At 33.5% G+C, this 22,001-nt stretch overlaps 2 protein-coding genes across 4 annotated transcripts; both read left to right on the forward strand.

The window, feature by feature from the left end:
- The first annotated feature begins 1,428 nt into the window (after positions 1 to 1,428).
- On the forward strand, positions 1,429 to 16,876 carry LOC115952612 (F-box protein At3g07870-like). 2 transcript variants are annotated; one of them, XM_031069790.1, is made up of 3 exons: positions 1,429 to 2,658; positions 13,175 to 13,412; positions 15,326 to 16,876. In XM_031069790.1, the coding sequence occupies exons 1-3, from the start codon at positions 1,694 to 1,696 to the stop codon at positions 15,329 to 15,331; spliced, it is 1,209 nt and encodes a 402-aa protein (XP_030925650.1). In that variant the 5' UTR covers positions 1,429 to 1,693; the 3' UTR covers positions 15,332 to 16,876. The 2 variants fall into 2 exon arrangements, with proteins under 2 accessions (XP_030925650.1, XP_030925653.1); XM_031069793.1 differs by lacking the exons at positions 13,175 to 13,412; positions 15,326 to 16,876 and adding an exon at positions 4,523 to 6,399 and having other exon boundaries at positions 1,429 to 2,896.
- Positions 10,596 to 11,928, forward strand: LOC115952613 (F-box/kelch-repeat protein At3g06240-like). 2 transcript variants are annotated; one of them, XM_031069795.1, is made up of 2 exons: positions 10,596 to 10,770; positions 11,434 to 11,928. In XM_031069795.1, the coding sequence occupies exons 1-2, from the start codon at positions 10,670 to 10,672 to the stop codon at positions 11,816 to 11,818; spliced, it is 486 nt and encodes a 161-aa protein (XP_030925655.1). In that variant the 5' UTR covers positions 10,596 to 10,669; the 3' UTR covers positions 11,819 to 11,928. The 2 variants fall into 2 exon arrangements, with proteins under 2 accessions (XP_030925655.1, XP_030925654.1); XM_031069794.1 differs by having other exon boundaries at positions 10,596 to 11,928.
- Positions 16,877 to 22,001: the final 5,125 nt, after the last annotated feature.

Raw genomic sequence — 22,001 nt, forward strand, 5'->3', positions numbered from 1 at the left:
TGAACTCGAGTCTAACACACTCAAGTTGTTAGATTCCTAAATATTTTGGAAACAGTGCTAACTAATGAAATTATTTCAAAATGAGTGTTATTTTGAAAAAAAAATCCCTCTTTGCAGTCTCAAATGTCATTCTTTCCTCTCTTTTTTTATGTATCTTTATTTCATATTTATTGGTAGCTTAGGTTTGGAGCCACCGCATTAGAGCATCTCCAACAAGCTCTCTAAACTGAAAATTTGGAGAGTAAACCCACAAAAACTTGCTCTAACAGTCTCTCTAATTCATTGTTTATTAGCAAAAAATTTGCTAATGAACAACAGCTCTCTTGGTTTGATGACCTACTGTTCATTAGCAAAAGAATTAATGGGAATAAAAATTTCAACACACCCATTAAAATATTCAATTTTTACTCAACAATCATAACGGCTACAACTCAACCATTCCAGATCTTTGCTCTCTCAAACATCTCTAAACTCAATCACAATCAAAATACAAACTCAAATCACAATCTTAAAACTAATCAAATCAGAACAAAAAATGAAAAAAATAAAAAACAAAAAAACAAAGTAAATCTAACCTATCTGAGCTACTGTGGGGAGGACTAGTGGTGGTGGAGAGGATGAGTTATCCACCAGCGATCTCTGTTTGTGAGAGAAAGAGAGAGCTCTAGTATTCTCTCTAGTTTGGACGAAGTGGTAAGAGAAAAAAGAGAAAGGAAGAAAAGAAAAGAAAAAAATAAGAGAAAGAAAGAGAGCTTTGGTATGTTCTAGAGTTTGGAGGAAGTGGTAGAGAAAAAGGAGGAAAGAAGGAAAAAAAGAAAAAGAAAAAAAAGAAAAGAGCAAAGTACATGTGTGGAGGACAAAAAAAGCGGAGGGGGGGGGGGGGGGAAGAAATAAGGAAAAAATAAAATAAAGAATAAGAAATTAAAATTAAGAAACGCTATCATAATATTTTTCACAATAAATTTTATGTGGTAGGTTGTTATTGGCTATTATTGGTGAGTAAAAAAATAATTTTAGTAATGACTAGTGAGGTCAAATTAGAAATAGCTATTATGCAAAATATTGTGAATGTAGCATTTTTAGTTAAATTTTTTTTAGAATAATTTATGGTTGAAATTATATGACCTACAACTCATTATATCGTTACAACAAGTGTTTCATGAGATTTGTTTAAAAAAGAAAGTATCATTAGGAAAAAATATTAGCATTGGGAGATTTTAAAAATATGGTTTTTGGATTTATGAAAAAATATAATCATTAGAAATAAATGAATATTGCAAGCTGTAGCCTCAAATTGAATTGAAATGAAAAATAAAAATTATTTTACTATTTAGTTTATTTTTATTATTATTTATAGATTTTATTGTCTTTTTTTTTTTGTATTATTCATGACCTTACAGTAAAATAAGCGGTGAATCGAAACAGACCCGTTGCAGTGAATCGAAACTTTCTTGTTGTAGTGGATCGAAACTTTGCCAAGAGAAAGAAAGAGGGCTCCGGTATGTTCTGGAGGTTGGAGGAAGTGGTAGGAAAAAAAAGAGAAAAAGAAGGTAATGACTATTATTTTAGTATTTGGTCCATGACTAGCTTTTAAGATCCCATCTAATCTACCTTATTCAAACCGAACACAAACCGAAATATCTCGAAATATCTCTCTCATCAGTCATCGCTCATTTCCTTCGAATAACAACCGATGTTGTCTCAGCTCAGGAGAAAGCTTGATTTGTCGTACGAGATTCTCCCCGACGACGTCGTATTCGACATCCTGACTCGGCTGCCGGTGAAATCCTTAATCCGATTCAGGTGCGTTTCCAAATCATGGTACGCTACGATCACCAGCCGCATATTTATCACCAGGCACCTCAACTTCAATCTCAACCTCAAATTATCATCCAAAAACAACCACAATGGTTATCTTCTATGTAAGTCTGACAATGAATTGTGTACTTTGGTTTACAATAGCGACCGCACACTGACTGAGGTTTCTAGGTTTCAAATCCCCTTGTGGGGTGCCAACATGGTTGACTATTGTAATGGGATTTTCTTCCTTTATAGCTATGTTAATCCTACAATTTATTTGTGGAACCCAAGCATTCAAATGTTTAAAACCATCGATGCTACGCGATTCAGACCATTCACTATGGACTATTTTGATAGCGTTGTCTTTGGATTTGCCTATCTTGCTGAAATCAGCGATTTCAAGATTCTTAGAATTGTGTCTTATAAAGGGTTTGATGAAGAAAAAGCACCCCCGGCTGAGGCCGAGGTTTACACATTGAGTACTGATTCGTGGAGAACAGTTGAAATATTGGTGGAGTCTGTGCCCAATATTAGATATATTCTTGCTGTACAACCTAACTCCTGTTTGTTTTTCAATGGAGCTCTGCATTTTATAGCGTGTACTTTGGGCAACGACGATAATAGTTTCATTCTGTCCTTTGATGTCAATGATGAGATTTTTCGAGACATAAAACTGCCCGAGAATTACTTAGATGGATTAGGTCCAAATTCTGACCACCACGTTCACCAACTTGTGGTGTTCAAGGGATCGTTGGCTTTGGTTGTTATTGGTCCAGACGATGATGTAGATGAAGATGAAGATGAAGAAGAAGAAGAAGATGATGATGATGAACCAGATACTTCAAATATATGCCTCATATGGGTGATGAGAGAGTATGGTGTGGTTGAGTCTTGGACAAAAACAAATGTACTGTTTGATTGGGTTATTAAGCTCTTTGGCTGCACTAACAGTGGTGAATTTCTAGTCCAAATGTTTGACAGAAGGCTCGTTTCGTTAGACACTGAGAATCTGAAAGTGAACCATCTTGGAATTCAAATTCCTTTCTGGTTGTATTACACAGCTGATCTTATGAAGAGCTTGGTTTTACTTGATCAGGTAAAAAAATCCATCTGAATATCATTATTAGTTTGTGTTAAAAATTAGTAAAGTGAAGTTTTTAGCAAACTGAGAATCTTTGTGAAGTTCATATTGACAAGTTTTTTGTGGCATGGCATCATATATATACTTTGAGTATTAAATAATGCTCTTATTATTTTGGTTTTTTTAACAATTGTTAAATTGCTTTAAAATGGTAGTATTAGCTGAAAATCATGAAATTATTGATATATACTAGTATGATATAAGCCAGTTGGGGTCGTGAGATAGTTGGTAGGTGGGCTTATTGACATAGGTAATATGTATATGCTTGAATCCTCTTTAATTTTGTATACAGAAGAAGTGAAATTCAAATTTTCTCCTGAATACTATTATTTCTTAGTGCATATATACTTTTTCATGCTTTTAACACTATTAGGTTTATAAATCTAATAAAATATATGTTTATTTATTTATTTGTGTACTATCCAATGATTGTTGTTAGTATGCAGCTCTGTGCAGAGAAAATGTGCAGCAATTCAAATATCTATTTAGAACTTATTAGTCATTTGATAAGCAGTTCTAGTTTTTTATCCATTTGCAATTAGTGCAAAAACAGTCAATTGGAAATGAATAGTCATCTTTCTAATCCTCCAATCTAGTATATATGATATTTGCAAATGCAAGTGATTGAGTCAATCTTTTCTGGCTCAGTTTCAATGTTTAAGATACTAATAATCTGATGGATTCTCTCCTTTGTAACATTTTTTTCAGGATTGAATGATTTAGTATTTTAGTTGCTTAATTTTTTATTGCTGGCTTAAGAATTTGGATAGACCTTTTTCAGCTCAAGTTTGGCTGCTTATACATCTATCAAAAAAGAAAAAGAGATGTGGCTGCTTATACCAACTAATGAACCTTCTGAGGTGATAGTCTTTTATGGTGTCATATGAAAGCTGCTGAAGAAATTTCCTCTTATGTTAGTTGTATTATGTAGTCCCTAACAATTGTAGACATGAAAGTGTGGAAACTGCTAAAAGTACCACCAATTTTACTACAAAAAATTTGCAAACTGGGGTGGCAATTACTGTGATTGGTACCACATCAACGTCATGATAAATAAATTTCTTAATTTTTGTTTCGTGTTTTAAAAGTTGACACATTTGTAACATTACTCTCAAAATATTGTTGTGACATAGAAGACTAAATTTTGCCAACCAGAATGGAGAGTGTTCCTTAGGAGCTTATTGCTATTATTTATTTAACTTATGACTATTGTCTCAGGAGTCAGGATTGCCATGCACATTATTGGCATGACAATGTCATTGTCAAGTGCTTATTGCTGATCAATCATAACCGTATTTCATGATCATCCTAGTGACAAACAAGTTAATCAACAAGATGTCTCCAAAATTTGATTGATTAGCAAACTGTTGAATGTATCCAATCAGCCTTGGTGGTATCCTAATTTTGACCCCAAGCAGGGGGAAAAAATGAAAAGAGAAAATTGCACTTACTTGTGCACTCCAACCTTATTTGCTAAAACATAAACAGTTCTCAATTGTGAGTCGCATGGGTTCTCAGGATATTGTGGTGTATCTCTACATTTAATATGTCATGTTTTAATGCTTTTTGTCTCTCTTGCAGTGCTGATATGGAACCTGAAAGAAATCCTGGAGCAGCTACTGGCACGTCAAATTGCTATAGCCTCTGGTTTTTCCCAAAGTGTCAGCTTCTTCCACTAGGTACCCATCTTCTCATCTCTCCCTGTATAAGTGATCCCTCCACTGCTCCAAAACGACTTGCTTCGTCAAGCACATATCCTTCTTAGACCAGTTTTATTTGCTACACAAAGTTTACAAATCTGTGCTTCCAATTTCAAGAGCAAAGAACAGTCTTGTGAAGGGTAGAAGACAAGTTCAACAAGAAGAGCTATTGCGGCAGACAGTTGCAGTTGTGGAAGCCACGAAGGACCGCGGGATCTGTACGTGGAATTTTATCATCAGATTAGCACAGCAACATTCTTAGAACCATCGGAAGCCATTTTCAACTTCTACAACGGTTTCAACCAAATTGAGAGATGATAAAATGAAGCAGTTGGAGTAAATGAGGAAAGTCATGTACTTGAGTTGTTGGGGTCCTAATTGAAGACAGTAGTCAGCTGAATAAGGTGACCATACAAGTGAGCCTGTGAATTCTGATGGAACTTCGTTTAGTGCTGGAAGACTTCAAAATTAACACGTACAGGAGATTTTGTACATGGTTTATTGGTGTGAAATGTCAGGCTGAGCTAAGCAGGCATAGATATATGTTTGCTGAGCATACTTAGAACCATCAGAAGCCGTTTTCAACTTCTACAATGGTTTCAACCAAATTGAGAGATGATAAAATGAAGCAGTTGGAGTAAATGAGGAAAGTCATGCAGTACTTGAGTTGTTGGGGGTCCTAATTGAAGACAGTAGTCAGCTGAATAAGGTGACCATACAAGTGAGCCTGTGAATTCTGATGGAACTTCGTTTAGTACATGAAGACTTCAAAATTAACACGTACAGGAGATTTTGTACATGGTTTATTGGTAGGAACTGTCAGGCTGAGCTAAGCAGGCATAGATATATGTTTGCTAAGCCTATGTGCTTGTAAGAGCTAGATCAGCTAAAGGTCTTTTGCCATTAGCAATTTAGCACTAGAAAAGAAGGCATGAATATTTGCTATTTGTACAAGATGCCTATGAAAGAGAAGTTACTATGAACGAAAAGCAAAGAATAAAAAGAAGATTGCAACATGCATTGAGAGTGAGCTGAATTTAGTTTTTCCACAGCCATGGTGTTTGACCGGATTTGGAGAGTAAGGAATCAAGTGTGTTTGAGAGAAAAAAGATCAATATAGACCAAGTCATGACAGGTCTAAGCAGCACTTTCTTGAAAGACCTGCAGTTGCTGGACCCCAGAGAAGCGAGCAAAAGTTCCTGTTAAAGGGTACCATGATGCAGCAGTTTGCTCAAACCCCTTAATCTTGGCTATGGTCACAACTCACCAGGACTCATAGAGGTTAGGTGTTAAGTGCGGAGGTAACTATTTCATACTTAGTAGACACGGAGGTGGTAGAAAGTGAGGCTATGTGGAGGGCAATTGGCCTAGTAACAGCCAACAAGCATGGAATTGCCCAATATAATCCCTGAAGGGGATTCGAAACTCTGCCTAGATGTGATTGTGTCCAAAGGAAAACAGGCAAGTTGGAAGATTGCGCGATTCAATCCAAGACATTCGGTTGTTGGCAATGTCTTTTGAAAGGTGCTTGTTCAACTGGATTCCAAGAGAAGCAAATGTAGCAGCTAATGAACTAGGAGCCCCGGCTTATTCCTTTTCTCAGCTTCTGTTTTCCGGGTTATTGTTTCTGAAGCCCAGAATAGTTTTGTTTTGTAAATCTCGTATTTTGTCTTCAATGAAATTGATCTTTGTACAGAAAATAATAATAAAATGCATAGAGAGACTCATATCAAATTAAGCTTGACTGCTTGAGATTCATTACATTGCTTTACATCACTATGAGAACCTGCTATTCGTACTAAGCTAATAGCACACGTGGGCTTTACACAAATACTAGTATAATTCTGTGTTTGACAATTATAATAACTCACGTGCAGCAAGTATACATTAACTTAAGCTTCTATATATTAGCATTTTAGCGTATAGTTGGTTCATTGCTCCTACCATATTACTTTCTGGAGCACTAGAAATTCTTAGTATTTGAAAACTGTTGAATGCATCATTGATAATCATCTATTCCAATTAGCCTTTTCGACCGAGGCTAAATTAATTAATTATTAAATTATATCCTGCAATTGAATGAGTTTTGGCTCATAAAATAGTTTTCCCTTCTCACAAGAATGGGTGACAGGCAAGATTTTCGTTTAAGTAACAAACTAAACTTTAGGGTTTCCAAATGTAATAAATTAAACATTAGACCATTAAAGGGTAGCATTTTTTGTTTTTGTGTTTTTTTTGCTGAATAAACATCATTTCTTTTTAGAAACAATAGTTTTCCCTCGCCCATAAAATAGTTTTCCCTCGCCCATCTCTTTTTAGAAACAATAGCTGGGGGACAAGAGATGGGGACAGCCCTAGATCGATTCCATAAAGCAGCCCAGAGGGTTAAGAGATGGGCGTGAGAATTGCCCTCTCTTTTAACAAAAGAAAAAGATACATCATCAAAACGATTTACACAATAAATAATATGTTTAAGGTGTAGCAATTAATGTTGGTAAGTTGTTTTTGGCTTATCAAAGTAAGGGTATTCTATTACATGGCTCAAACACTAACTCGATTAATTCAGTATTCATGTCAAAACCCATAAACCCTAACACAGCTCATTTATTAAGTGTGCATGAGCATGACTGGCTCAATACAATTTGAGGCCTAAGGCGAAAACTTTAAATGGGGCTCTTTATATTTAGATATCACTTAAATTTATTTTTCAACAATTTAATTAATGACAGTGGTGTGTGTGTGTGTATATATATGTATGTATGTCCATTGTTCTCATGTTTTAATATAACTAATTCACATGAGCAATGCTAGGAGTTTTACAAATTTTACTGCATAGGTTTTACAAATTGACTTGTATCATTTCCAAAATAAATTGATTCAAACATTAATTTATTATATTGTTTAAGAGGCACCAATCATATTCTTGCCACATCAAATTATACATTTTTTTGTAGTAAAACTCCAAAATTCTCATGCACTTAATGGTGATTTGGTTGGAATAACATTTATCTAATTTTTCTTTTATTTGGGAAAAATCTACTACAAATTTTACTACCAAAATCTTTAAAACTGACGTAGAAAAGAATATAATTGATGGCACTTCAACAACTACAAGAAAATATATAAGTATTTGAATCACTTATCTATATATATAAATAAATATAATAATAGGTGAAAATGAGATAAACTCAAATTAAAATTCCAAATTAGAGTTACAATTTTGCACCATGTGTCCTAATTTATTTATTCTCAAAGAGTTTTATTTCTTAATTTTAGAATCAAATGTGGAATCACATCATAAATATTCATCTAACTAAGTTATTAAATACAAAAACCAAAGAGACTAGAATAAATGAATCGTAAAAAAAAATGTATTTCACAATAATAATAAAAAAAATGGACAATTTATATTTTATACCTAATAATATCCTTACAAATTTTTTTAAAGAGTTAACAAAATATAAAAATGACTATTAATAGTATATCGATTATATAAATAGGAATTATATTATGCATCTTATTTTATATCTTTAAGTGTATCCACGCATATACATAGGGTTACAAGCTAGTTGTACTTAGTGACACAACAATTTATAAGACCAATATAATAAAATTACGAATATTGCTAACATCACTTAATTTTGTTGAGCCTTAGAAGTGAAGAAAAAAAAATGTATAACTCACATTTTTTTTTAAAATAAAAAAATAAAAAAATCACTTATTCACCCCTTTTGGAGTCTTTCTTTTAATAAAAAAATCACTTGTAAGCACAATGACGTGATAAAACCTAAGTTACACAATAAATAATTCTTGTTGGATTGACAAAAACACGAGTCATTTTAACTTGCTTAATAAATATGTTGCATTAGGTTGATACAAATACGACCCATTCCAACGCATAAAAAGAATATGACAAAAATGGTTAACATATTTTATTTATTTGTAAGCACATAAAAAATATATTAATTATAAACAATTAAATACTGCACAAATCAATGTCATAATAACACTAATTAAATTACTAATAGCATATTTGAGGGGAACAGACCCAATTATGTCTAATGGGCCTAAGCTTGTAAGCCGAAGGCCGAACGAAAAATGCCCAATAAAGAGAGCCTAATCAATTCGAGTAGAGCGGGCCCAACCCTGAAGAACCTTGGAGACATGCAAGGGACCAAGGAGGAAAGAGATAAAAGCATGATTACCAAGGACCTTAAAAGGAAACATCTGAGGGCCAACCACTCCTTGATGAATCTTTGAGGATCCCTTTATCCTCAGTTGCATGTTAAGAACCCTCCCAGCTTCAAGAAGGTAGACAAATGACTATATGGATCAAAGAACGAATAAGTCTAGAGGCCTAAAGAAGAAAGCGTCTAAGGGTCTATTTGGATTGAGCTTATTTTTGCTGAAACTGAAAACACTATAGCGAAATAATTTTTAAATGTGTAAATAATGATGTAGGACCCATTTTTAATGAAAAAGTTACTGAAAAATATAATTTGTGGGTCCGTGAACAATGCACAGAAGCACTGTTCGCGGAAGACTTGGTCAACAACTGTGGCTTGTATAAAAAAAGAAAAAGAAAAACGCAAAAAGAAAAAACATGGATGCACAAATGCGCAATCCAAACACCCACTAAGTTAACCAATCATTCCCCCCACATTAAATGCAATCCACCCACTAGCATTGATGCATTTATTGTTGAATGACCATAAAAACAGTGCCCATCACCTTGTCTTCCACTAATTTTTACCTCAAAAGAAAGGGGATGTAGAAGATGGTACAAGCATCTTCCCCATGTGATATCCACCCTACAGGTGGACGGTAGGGGAGGAACCTCATTTGTATAAATAAGGACAAATCACCCCATTAGCAGGGGATCTAGAATTCTTCAAAAAGAAAAGTTTTAAGTGCTAAGTGTAAAAATCAAGTGAGTAAAAGAAGTTGTAGTAATCATGTCCATCCTTGAGAGTTTCGAGGACATATTTATCAATTAGATATTAACTACTTTCATAATTTCTATTGTGTATTCATTCTCAATCCATTAGGAGTTGTCTTTTGCCTGATTAAATTCTTGACCCATATATATTAAATTAATTGTGACGGTTATTTAAGCAATTATTCTTAAAAGATATTTTTGACCAAAAAGTTTTTATTTTACACAATGGCGTTCCACCAAGATTTAGAAATACAATAGTCTATGAAAGATAAACTAAAATGAAAATTTTCTATATTTTGGTAAACATTAAAATTCATTTAGCTACTCAATTCTATATTTGACAATAATATTTGTGTAACATAAAAATGACATTTATTTGTATATGCTAAATGAGTTCATGTCAAGACTAGTAATTTTATCTCGGTACATATAAAAAACAAGTTCATTTTGGATTGATTGTGAGTCAAACAAGTCAACACAAAATTGACTAATTTATTAATTGAGTCAAAACAGCTCAACTCACTTGGAGACATTTCCATTTATATCAAACACTAACCCACAACAAAGCAAGTTAAGCTCATGTCATGTTGGCGAGTTGTATTTGAATATTTTCACACTTAATTAAGATTTAATTTGTTCTCAAAAAATAAATAAATTTGGTTGAATGATGGGAGAAGTAACCGGAGTCCAACCAATTATTTTGAACTTTTAATATTGTACTTTTACTTTATGAGTAAAACTTAGATACAATATTTACATACTATTCTTAAATTTTTTTCTTAAAATTTTGTTATATAAATTTTTTCTCATTAAATAAAAGTATATTTTTTAATAAAGTAGCCATATATCCAAATTTTAAAATCAAAATCTAAAAAACATCACCAGTTAAATTTTGTCCTTTAGCAAGCGACAAAATGGGTGTGTCCCACTAATTAGGCAAACACTCCCTCTGTTTAATTAAGCCCTGTATCATCATCTGAGGCAGCTTAATTATCATTAGTTTACTTTTACCTTTTCTTTTCTCTCTCTTCCTCTTACCGTAACGCATTTCCTTTCGAATCAGCATTTCCTTTCGAATCATCATCATCGATGATGTCTAAGCTCAGGAATTTGTCATCGGAGCGTTTCCCACACGACCTCGTGATCGACATACTGACTCGGCTACCAGTGAAATCCTTAATCAGATTCAGGTGCGTTTCTAAATCTTGTTACTCTACAATCACCGACCCCATTTTCATTACCAAACACTTGAACCTCCAACTCAACAATAAAGCCAAATCATTATCATCCAATAACAATCATTATGGTTTTCTGCTATATACCCATGACAAACAACTGTACACGGCTGCTTGCAATGGCGGTCCCACGTTGACATTGACTGAGGTTTCTAAGTTTCAAATCCCCTTTCCTGTAGATCATTACATGGTTGACCATTGCAATGGCATGTTCTTGATTTATGGAAATCGTGATGCTTTGATATATTTATGGAACCCAAACATTCAAAAGTTTAAGGTGCTCGCTGATGGTCCTAATGGCTTCACTCTTGGACTTGCCTATCATTGTCAAAACAATGACTTCAAGATTCTCAAAATTGTCCTAAATTCAATTTTTAACAATAACACAAGGCCAAGGTTTGAGGCCAAGGTTTACACGTTGGGTACGGATTTGTGGAGAAGGATTGAATTTTCGGTGGAGTCTGTACCCAATCTTGGGTCTATTTTAGATATGCAATATGAACCCTTTTTGTTTTTTAATGGAGCTCTTCATTTTATGGCATATACTTGGGGCAAAAACAACACTAACAATTTCATTTTGTCCTTTGATGTCAATGATGAAATATTCCGAGAGATAAGACTGCCGGAGAATTACTTAGATGGATTAATTTTTGCCGAACAAGCAGTTCACCGACTTGTGGTGTTCAAGGGATCATTGGCTCTAATTGTTTTTGGTCCTACTGTAGATGAAGATGGTGAAGTTTTAGATAAATGCGACGTGTGGGTGATGGGACAGTATGGTGTGGTTGAGTCTTGGATAAAGAAAACTGTAGGACTCGAGCGGATTCAGAATTTCTTTGGCTGCACTGAAAGTGGTCAACTTCTAATTATAATGCCTTCGGGAAGGATGGTTTCGTATGACCCTGAAAGTCTATACGAGAACAGTATTGGAATTCCAAGTCCTAACTGGTTGGGCTACACAACTGATCTTATGGAAAGCCTGGTTTTACTTGATCACAAATAAATGTCATCCAAATGTGAAGATAAATCAATGAAGTAAATGATGCTCTATTTTATGTTTTATTTTACTTTTCCTTATTGTAATATTAAATCAATGAAGCCATCATTATGTTCTTTTTTTCTTCTACTGTAGTACACATGAAAGTAATGTGGTAATCCTAGTAGATTTTTGTGGTCATTCTAACACATGGCAATGTCACAGTGAAAATTATATGTTTTTAGCCCAGATAACTTTGTTTCACTTGTCCTATCATAATGAATATTGGATTGGTTATCAAGTTTATAGTTGAAATTGGTTTTACTTGTAAATTGTTGTTACTTGGTGGTACCCTTGATTTTGATTTTTGTCAACTCACCTTGTTGGATGTCATGCTTTGATTTCTAGGCAACAAAATAATATTTTCTATAAACTATGAATTTGTTGTGTGAGCTCAATTGATTGTCCCCAGCCCCCTTCCGTATTTTGTTTCCTTTCTTATTGATTTATCTATCAATTTATAATTCCATTCTCTTTTTAAGATGGCAAGCATCTGTAGATTTATATGAATAGAAGAATAAACTTTTGGAATTAGGTGTCAAGTTTAATTTTTAAAGTTTTTAATAATGAATTGATTGCATAAGCCTGGTTTATAGACTTGTTTTGGACGTAGGGAAAATTATCAAGATTTTGGCTGGCTCCTTTTCTTTTTAAATCGATTTTTCTTCTTTTTGTTGTCCTACCACTAAATGCTTTTTTTTTTTTTTTTTTTTTCTCAATATGTATGCTTAAAAACGTTGTTTGTTAAGCTGCAGATTGCACATCAACCTAGCATATATGCCCTAGACACTCTAGGTGTATTGGTTCCAACTATCTTTGACATAGAGACAAGACTAGCTCTTGCAGATACAATACTCATGCAAATTATTTCTCTAGTAGTAGTAGTAGTAGTAGTAGTGAGATTTCTTTATAATTTGTATAGTACATGTGAATCTACACACTTGTATACACACAGTAAATCATGCATGCTTTTTAAGCATAAGGTATGCTAATCTTGCTTGAAAGTTGGCTGTTGTAAATAGACAGAAAAAAGCTACTGATATCTCCAACTATTACTACTACTATTAAGAGAAGCATAACCTGACCCACCTTGAGTCAATTCAGTCACAACAAGGCAACTACTTTCAGCCTAGGTTGGGTTGGGTGAGGGCTAAAAATTTCACACATTGAGCTGTGCTGGTTAGGGATGAGACTTACATGCTCTTGTTTACCTCCAACAAGCTCAGGTTGCCCAAGTTGCAGCCTCTAAAATTGAGCTTGGCATCCTGAGATATTATGAAGTCTATGTATGTGTGTGAACTGATCAATAAAAATAGTATATATATGGGTGATGAGAGAGTATGGTGTGGTTGAGTCTTGGACAAAAACAAATGTACTGTTTGATTGGGTTATTCAGCTCTTTGGCTGCGCTAACAGTGGTGAATTTCTAGTCCAAATGTTTGACAGAAGGCTCGTTTCATTAGACACTGAGAATCTGAAAGTGAACAATCTTGGAATTCAAATTCCTTTCTGGTTGTATTACACAGCTGATCTTATGGAGAGCTTGGTTTTACTTGATCAGGTAAAAAATCCATCTGAATATCATGATTAGTTTGTCTTAAAGATTAATAAAGTGAAGTTTTTAGCAAACTGAAAATCTTTGTGAAGTTCATATTGACAAGTTTTTTGTGGCATGGCATCATATATGCACTTTGAGTATTAAATGATGCTCTTATTATTTTGGTTTTATTAACCTTATTGTAGTATTAAATCAATATAGGCAGATTAATTTATTAATCAGAAAGGAATCCCCTTGGAGATTGTGGCTATTATATGTGATCTGATATCTGTGTCAAGCACATTCTGCATTTCCCCAAAGATTCAATGTCATGGTACAGTTGACATTCTGCAATCTGTTTGGGATGTATAAAGCTGATTTATCCATCCTAAGCAATAAGTCAAATTTTATATTTTAATATCTTAAATATCAGGCTATTGATTTTTGCTCACATATTATTTGCTTATGATTTTATTTTTTAACAATTGTTAAATTGCTTTAAAATGGTAGTATTAGCTGAAAATCATGAAATTATTGATATATACTATATTGTATGATATAAGCCAGTTGGGTTAGTGAGATAGTTGATAGGTGGGCTTAGTGACATAGGTAATGTATATGCTTGAATCCTCTTTAATTTTGTATACAGCAGAAGTGAAATTCAAATCTTCTCCTGAATACTATTATTTCTTAATGCATATATACTTTTTCATGCTTTTTACATTATTAGGTTTATAAATCTAATAAAATATATGCTTTGTATAATTTGTGTACTGTCCAATGATTGTTGTTAGTATGCGGCTCTGTGCAGAGAAAATGTGCAGCAATTCAAATATCTATTTAGAACTTATTAGTCATTTGATATGCAGTTCTAGTTTTTTATCCAATTGCAATTAATGCAAGAACAGCCAATTGGAAATGAATAGTCATATTTCTAATCCTCCAATCTAGCATATATGATATTTGCAAATGCAAGTGATTGAATCAATCTTTTCTGGCTCAGTTTCAATGTTTAAGATACTAATAATCTGATGCATTCTCTCCTTTGTAACATTTTTTTTCCGGATTGAATGATTTAGTATTTTAGTTGCTTAATATTGTATTGATGGCTTAAGAATTTGGATAGACCTTTTTCGCCTCAAGTTTGGCTGTTTATACATCTATCAAAAAAAGAAAAAGAAAAAGAAAAAAAAGATGTGGCTGCTTATACCAACTAATGAACCTGTTGTGGTGATAGTCTTTTATGGTGTCATATGAAAGCTGCTGAAGAAGTTCCCTCTTATGTTAGTTGTATTATGTAGTCCCTAACAATTGTAGACGTGAAAGTGTGGAAACTGCTAAAAGTACCACCAATTTTACTACAAAAACTTTGCAAACTGGGGTGGCAATTACTGTGATTGGTACCACATCAACGTCATGATAAATAAATTTCTTAATTTTTGTTTTGTGTTTTAAAAGTTGACACATTTGTAACATTACTCTCATAATATTGTTGTGACATAGAAGACTAAATTTATCCAACCAGAATGGAGAGGGTTCCTTAGGAGCTTATGGCTATTATCTATTTAATTTATGACTATTGTCTTAGGAGTCAGGATTGCCGTGCACATTATTGGCATGACAATGTCATTGTCAAGTGCTTATTGCTGACCAATCATAACCGTATTTCTTGATCATCCTAGTGACAAACATGTTAATAACAAGGTATCTCCAAAATTTGATTAGAAAACTGTGGAATGTATCCAATCAGCCTTGTTGGTATCCTAATTTTGACCCCGAGCAGGGGTAAAAAATGAAAAGAAAAGAGAAAATTGCACTTACTTGTGCACTCCAACCTTATTTGCTAAAACATAAACAGTTCAATTGTGAGTCACATGGGTCCTCAAGATATTCACAATTAATATGTCATGTTTTAATGATTTTTGTCTCTCTTGCAGTGCTGATATGGAACCTGAAAGAAATCCTGTAGCTGCTACTGGCACACCAAATTGCTATAGCCTCTGATTTTTCCCAAAGTGTCAGCTTCTTCCACTAGGTACCCATCTTCTCATCTCTCCCTATATAAGTGACCCCTCCACTGCTCCAAACGACTTGCTTCATCAAGCATCCTTCTTAGACCAGTTTTATTTGCTACACAAAGTTTACAAATCTGTGCTTCCAATTTCAAGAGCAAAGAACAGTCTTGTGAAGGGGAAAAGATGAGTTCAACATGAAGAGCTATTGCGGCAGACAGTTGCAGTTGTGGAAGCCATGAAGGACCGGGGGATCTGTACGTGGAATTTTATCATGAGATTAGCACAGCAACATTCTTAGAAACATTGGAAGCCGTTTTCAACTTCTACAACAGTTTTAACCAAATTGAGAGATGATAAAATGAAGCAGTTGGAGTAAATGAGGAAAGTCATGTACTTGAGTTATTGGGGTCCTAATTGAAGACAGTAGTCAGCCGAATAAGGTGACCATACAAGTGAGCCTTTGAATTCTGATGGAACTTTGTTTAGTGCAGGAAGACTTCAAAATTAACACGTACAAGAAATTTTGCACATGGTTTATTGGTAGGAACTGTCAGGCTGAGCTAAGCAGGCATAGATATATATTTGCTAAGCATATGTTCTTACTTGTAAAAGCTAGATCAGCTTAAGGTCTTTTGCCATTAGCAATTTAGCACTAGAAAAGGAGGTGTGAATATTTGATATTTGTACAAGATGCCTATGAAAGAGAAGTTACCATTAATGAAAAGCAAAGAATAAAAAGAAGATTGCAACATGCATTGAGAGTGAGCTGAATTTAGTTTTTCCACAGCCATGATGTTCGACCAGATTTGGAGAGTAAGGAATCAAGTGTGTTTGAGAGAAAAAAGATCAATATAGACCAAGTCATGACACTTTCTTGAAAGACCTGCAGTTGCTGGACCCCAGAGAAGCGAGCAAAAGGTCCTGTTAAAGGGTACCGCGATGCAGCAGTTTGCTCAAAACTCTCAATCTTGGCTATGGTTGCAAATCGCCAGGACTCGTAGAGGTGAGGTGTTAAGTGCTGAGGTAACTATATCAAACTTAGTAGACTCGGAGGTGGTAGAAAGTGAGGCTATGTATGTGGTGGGCAAGTGGCCTAGCAACAGTCAACAAGCATGGAATTGCCCAATATAATCCCTGAAGGGGATTCGAAATGCTGCCTAGATGCAATTGTGTCCAAAGGAAAACAGGAAAGTTGGAAGATCGTGCAATTCGATCCAAGACATTCAGTTGTTGGCAATGTCTTTTGAAAGGTGCTTGTTCAACTGGATTCTAAGAGAAGCAAACGTAGCAGCTCATGAACTAGGAGGCCAGGCTTATTCCTTTTCTCAGCTTCTTTTTTTGGGGTTATTGTTTCTGAAGCCCAGAATAGTTTTGTTTTGTAAATCTTGTACTTTGTCTTCAAAGAAACTGATCTTTATACAGAAAATAATAATAACAAAATGCATAGGGAGACACATATAAGATTAAGCTTGACTGGTTGAGATTCATTACATTGTTTTACATCACTGTGAGAACCTGCTATTCGTACTAAGCTAATAGCACACGTGGGCTTTACACAAATACTAGAATAATTCTGTGTTTGACAATTATAATAACTCACGTGCAGCAAGTATACATTAACTGGCTCATTGCTCAATATATTAGCATTTTAGCATATAATTGGTTCATTGCTCCTACCATGATACTTTCTGGAGCACTAGAAATTCTTAGTATTTGAAAACTGTTGAATGCATCATTGATAATCATCTTTTCCAATTAGCCTAAATTAATTAATTATTAAATCATATCCTGCAATTGAATGAGTTTTGGCTCATAAAAACGTTTTCCCTCCTCACTAGAATGGGTGACAGGAAAAATTTTCGTTTAAGTAACAAGCTAAATTTTGAGATTTCCAAGTGTAATAAATTAAACATTAGACCATTAAAGGGTAGCATTTTTTTTTTTTTTCCTGAATAAACATCATTTCTTTTTAGAAACAGTAGTTTTCCCTCGCCCGTAAAATAGGAAACAATAGCTGGGGGACAAGAGATTGGAGCAGCCCTAGATCGATTCCATAAAGCAGCCCAGAGGGCTAAGAGATGGGCGTGAGAATTGCCCTCACTGTTAACAAAGAAAAAGATACATCATCAAAAAGATCTACACAAGAAATAATATCTTTAAGGTGTAGCAATTAATGTTGGTAAATGGTAAGTTGATTTTGGCTTATCAAAGAAAGGGTATTCTATTAAATGGGACAAACACCAACTTAATTAATTTAATACTCATGTCAAAACCCATAAATCCTAACCCAACCCATTTTTAAAGTGTGCATGGCCGTCTCAATTCAATTGGAGGCCTAAAGCGAAAACTTTAAACGAGGCTCTTTATATTTAAATATCACTTAAATTTATTTTTCAATAGTTTAGTTAATGACAGTGTTATATATATATATAGGCAAAAATGGTCATCTTCTACTATTTGGGAAAATATGTATAGTCTACTACTGTTTGCGAAATATTTAGCAATCTACCACCTTTTTGAAACTCAATTTTGTGGAAACCAAGTTTTCAATGATACTTGAGTTCATGGAACTCGAGTACTACGAAGAAATTTTGAAAATTTTTTATGAAACTCGAGTTTATGGAACTTGAGCACCATGAAAATTTTTTGAAAGTACAATTGAAAACTCGATTTTCACAAAATTGAGTTTTAAAAAGGTGGTAGATTTTTAGATATTTCAGAAACAGTGGTAGATTGCAAAATATTTTCAAAAACAATGGTGTCTGCCCATTTTGGCCTATATATATATATCCATTGTTCTCATGTTTTAGTATGACTAATTCACATGAGCAATGCTAGGGGTCTTACAAATTTTACTGCATAGGTTTTACAAATTGACTTGTATTATTTCCAAAATAAAATGATTCAAACATTCATTTATTATATTATTTAAGAGGCACCAATCATATTCTTGCCAAATCAAATTGTACATTTTTTTGGACTAAAAATCTATAATAACTCCAGTATTTTCATTCACTTAATGGTGATTTGGTTGGAATAACATTTATCTTCTTCTTCTTCTTTTTTTTCTTTTTGGGAAAAAGCTACTACAAATTTTACTACCAAAATCTTACAAATTGATGTGGAAAAGAATATGATTGATGGCACTTCAACAACTACAAGAAAATATATAAGTATTTGAATTACTTATTGTTCTTAGTGACACAAAAATTTGTAAGACCTATGTAATAAAATTACAAATATTGCTAACATCACTTAATTTTGTTTATCCTTAGAAGTGAAGGAAAAAAAATGTATAACTCACTCTTTTTTTAAATAAATAAATAAATAGAATCACTTATTCACCCCTTTTGGAGTCTTTCTTTAATAATAATAAATAAATAAAATCACTTTTAAGCATAATGTCGTGATACAACCTAAGTTACACTCTTAATAAATAATTCTTGTTGGATTGACAAAAACACGGGTCATTTCAACTTGCTTAATAAATATGTTGCATTAGGTTGATACATATATGACCCATTCCAATGCATATAAAGAATTTGACAAAAAATGGTGAACATGTTTTATTTATTTGTAAGCACATAAAAAAAATTAATTATGAGCAATTAAATACTACACAAATCAATGTCGTAATAACACTAATTAAATTACTAATAGCATATGCGGGGGAATAGACCCAATTATGTCTAAAAGGCCTGGGCTTGTAGGCCCAAAGGCCAAACAAAAAAACCCAATAAAGAGAGCCTAAACAATTTGTGTAGAGTGGGCCCAACCCTGAAGAACTCCGGAGCCATGCAAGGGACTGAGGAGGAAAGAGATAAAGGCATGATCACTGGGGACCTTAAAAGGAACCATTTGAGGGCCAAGCACTCCTCGACGAATCTTTGAGGATCCCTTTATCCTCGGCTACATGTCAAGAACCCTCCCAGCTCTGAGAAGGCAGACAAATGACTGTATGGATTGAAGAACAAATAAGTTTGGAGGCCTAAAGAAGAAAGCGTTTAAGTTAAACAATCATCTCCTCCACATTAAATGTAATCCACCCACTAACATTGATGCATTTATTGTTGAATGAGCATTAGAATTAACAATGCCCAGCAAGCCAACACCCTGTCTTCCACTCATCTTTACCTCAAAAGAAGGGGGAAGTAGAAAATGAGACAAGTATCTTCCCCACGTAGTATCCACCCAACAAGTGGCTGGTAGGGGAGGAACCTCATCTATATAAATAATGACAAATCCCCCCATTAGCAGGGGATTTGGAAATCTTCAAAAAGAAAAGTTTTAAGTGCTAAGTGTAAAAATCAAGTGAGTAGGAGAAGTTGTAGTAATCGTATCCATTCTTGAGAGTTTCAAGGACATATTTTTCAATTAGATATTAACTACTTTCATCATTTCTATTGTGTATTCATTCTCAATACTTTTGGAGTTTTCTTTTGCTTGATTAAATTCTTGACCCATATATACTAAATTAATTGTGACGGTTATTTAAGCAATTCTTCTTAAAAGATATTTTTTTGACCAAAAAGTTCTCATTTTACTCAATGAAATTTTGCCAAGATTTAGAAATACAATAGTCTATGAAAGATAAACTAAAATGAAAATTTTCTATTTTTTGGTAAACATTAAAATTCATTTAGCTACTCAATTCTATATTTAACAATAATATTTGTTTTACATAAAAATGACATTTATTTATATATGCTAAATGAGTTCATGTCAAGATAGGTGATTCTATCTTGACATGAATAATGAACAAGTTCATTTTGGGTTGATTGTGGCTCAAACAAGTCAACACAAAATTGACAAATTTATTAATTGAGTCAAAGTAGGTCAACTCACTTCGAAACATTTTCATATATATATATATATATATATATATTAAACACTAACCCACAACAAAGCAAGTTAAGTTCATGTCATGTTTGACCACTGCGCACCCTTAGTGCAGTAGCCACTCTACAAGTATAAGTACTTATAGGATGTAGGGAGCAAAGGCCAGAGTTCAAGTTTCCAGAAAGAAGTTTTATACATATATACACTTAGATTATACACTTAGAAGTTTTTTTTTTTTTTTTAGGAACAAGATAGATTTATTAACTTAAATGTGTATTTTCATTAACTTTTGAAAAATAGAAACTAAAAAAGCCTTTTGCATGTTTTCAGTTTCCTTTACAAATTGAGTTTTAAGAATGTTTTTATTTTCTGTCTATTTTAGGTTGTCAAACAAATTTTTTAATCTCAGAAATAGAAAATTGTTTTTAGAAATGGAAAATAAAAGGAAAAAACAATTACTAAACATACCCTAAAATTTGAGCAACTATTTTTTTTTTATTGAAATAAAATGTGAAAACCAAGTGTTTGATGTTGATTTGTGTGGTACAATCTTCAACCTTTTTCTTTTCTTTTCTCTCTAAAGTTAGAGGGTGCAAACATTGATTGAAAATAATAAGGATTTTTTTTAATTGAAAAATAATGAGGATATTGGTTTAAGACTCAGACCCAAAAAAGACACAAATAAAAGGGGAGTTTAGAGAGAATGCAATAGACTCCTGAACTAGGGATGGCAAAAATGTCATGGGTTGCTTGACTTGCTGGGCCTTGTTTGGGTTTCTTCCACTTTGAACTGTTTGAACTTTGAAGACACTTACCTATCTCTTTCTTAACACACTCACTCATAAGTCAAGCAATTCTCATTTTCCTTTCCATTAAAAATAAAAATAAGCAAAAAACAAAAATAAAAGTCACCTTATACTTTCACTCTTTTCCTAGTTGACCTCTAAAATGTGTGTGCAACATGCCCATGACTTGACTCCTGCTCCATCTTATTGCCATCCTTGCCCATCTAATGAAATATCATATCATATCTCTCTCTACATTTGACATTGAAAAGTCCCAAACACCCACATTTGGAAAAATGACTTTAAAAAACACATAATTAAAAAAGCTAGTCATAGTAGAGATTTATCTCTTGAGCATTGCATGATGGTGAAGGGGGTCGAGTCCACCAAACTAACTGGTCCATAACTTGAATAGCCCAATGACAATTCGGTGAGTCCCATTAATTAGACAAACAATCATTTTAAGTCTAGTGTTATTGAAGAGCCCAAACATATAGGTCACTTGGTTCCAGCATTCAGATATTGGGCTCTCATCTTAGGTAGCTAAGCTTAAAGCTTGCATGGCAGCTCATCCAAAAATTTTCGTTTATTTTATCATAAGAATTTATTTTTTCTATTTTATATATTCATTTTTCAAAACATCTTATATTAAAGTATTTATTTTATACTACATTTTATTAAAATATCAATTTTAATTGTTTCTCTTTCTTCACTCACAACCTCTAGCCAAAAAAAAAAAAAAAAAACACACACACACACACACACAATAACAACAACAACAACAACAACTATTCACCCTCTTCCTTTATTCTTGGATAGGTAAAAAAAGAATAAAAAACTATACTAAATGCAAAATGAGTAGTGTCAATGTAAATTTACACAGTTTAGAGCATTCGCATCAGCTTGTGCAAAAATTATTGTCTATTTTAGCATATGAACTTTTTTTTTAATTTATTTTACATTCTTTCTTTTCA

Source organism: Quercus lobata, chromosome 7 (genome assembly GCF_001633185.2).
Source record: "Quercus lobata isolate SW786 chromosome 7, ValleyOak3.0 Primary Assembly, whole genome shotgun sequence".
Lineage (NCBI taxonomy): Eukaryota > Viridiplantae > Streptophyta > Magnoliopsida > Fagales > Fagaceae > Quercus > Quercus lobata.

Coding starts and splice junctions, on each gene's coding strand:
- LOC115952613 (XM_031069794.1), top strand. CDS start 10,670: ATGATGTCTAAGCTCAGGAATTTGTCATCGGAGCGTTTCCCACACGAC.
- LOC115952612 (XM_031069790.1), top strand. CDS start 1,694: ATGTTGTCTCAGCTCAGGAGAAAGCTTGATTTGTCGTACGAGATTCTC. Junction 2,659..13,174: donor ACTTCAAATATATGCCTCAT/ATGGGTGATGAG, acceptor AATAGTATATAT/ATGGGTGATGAGAGAGTATG.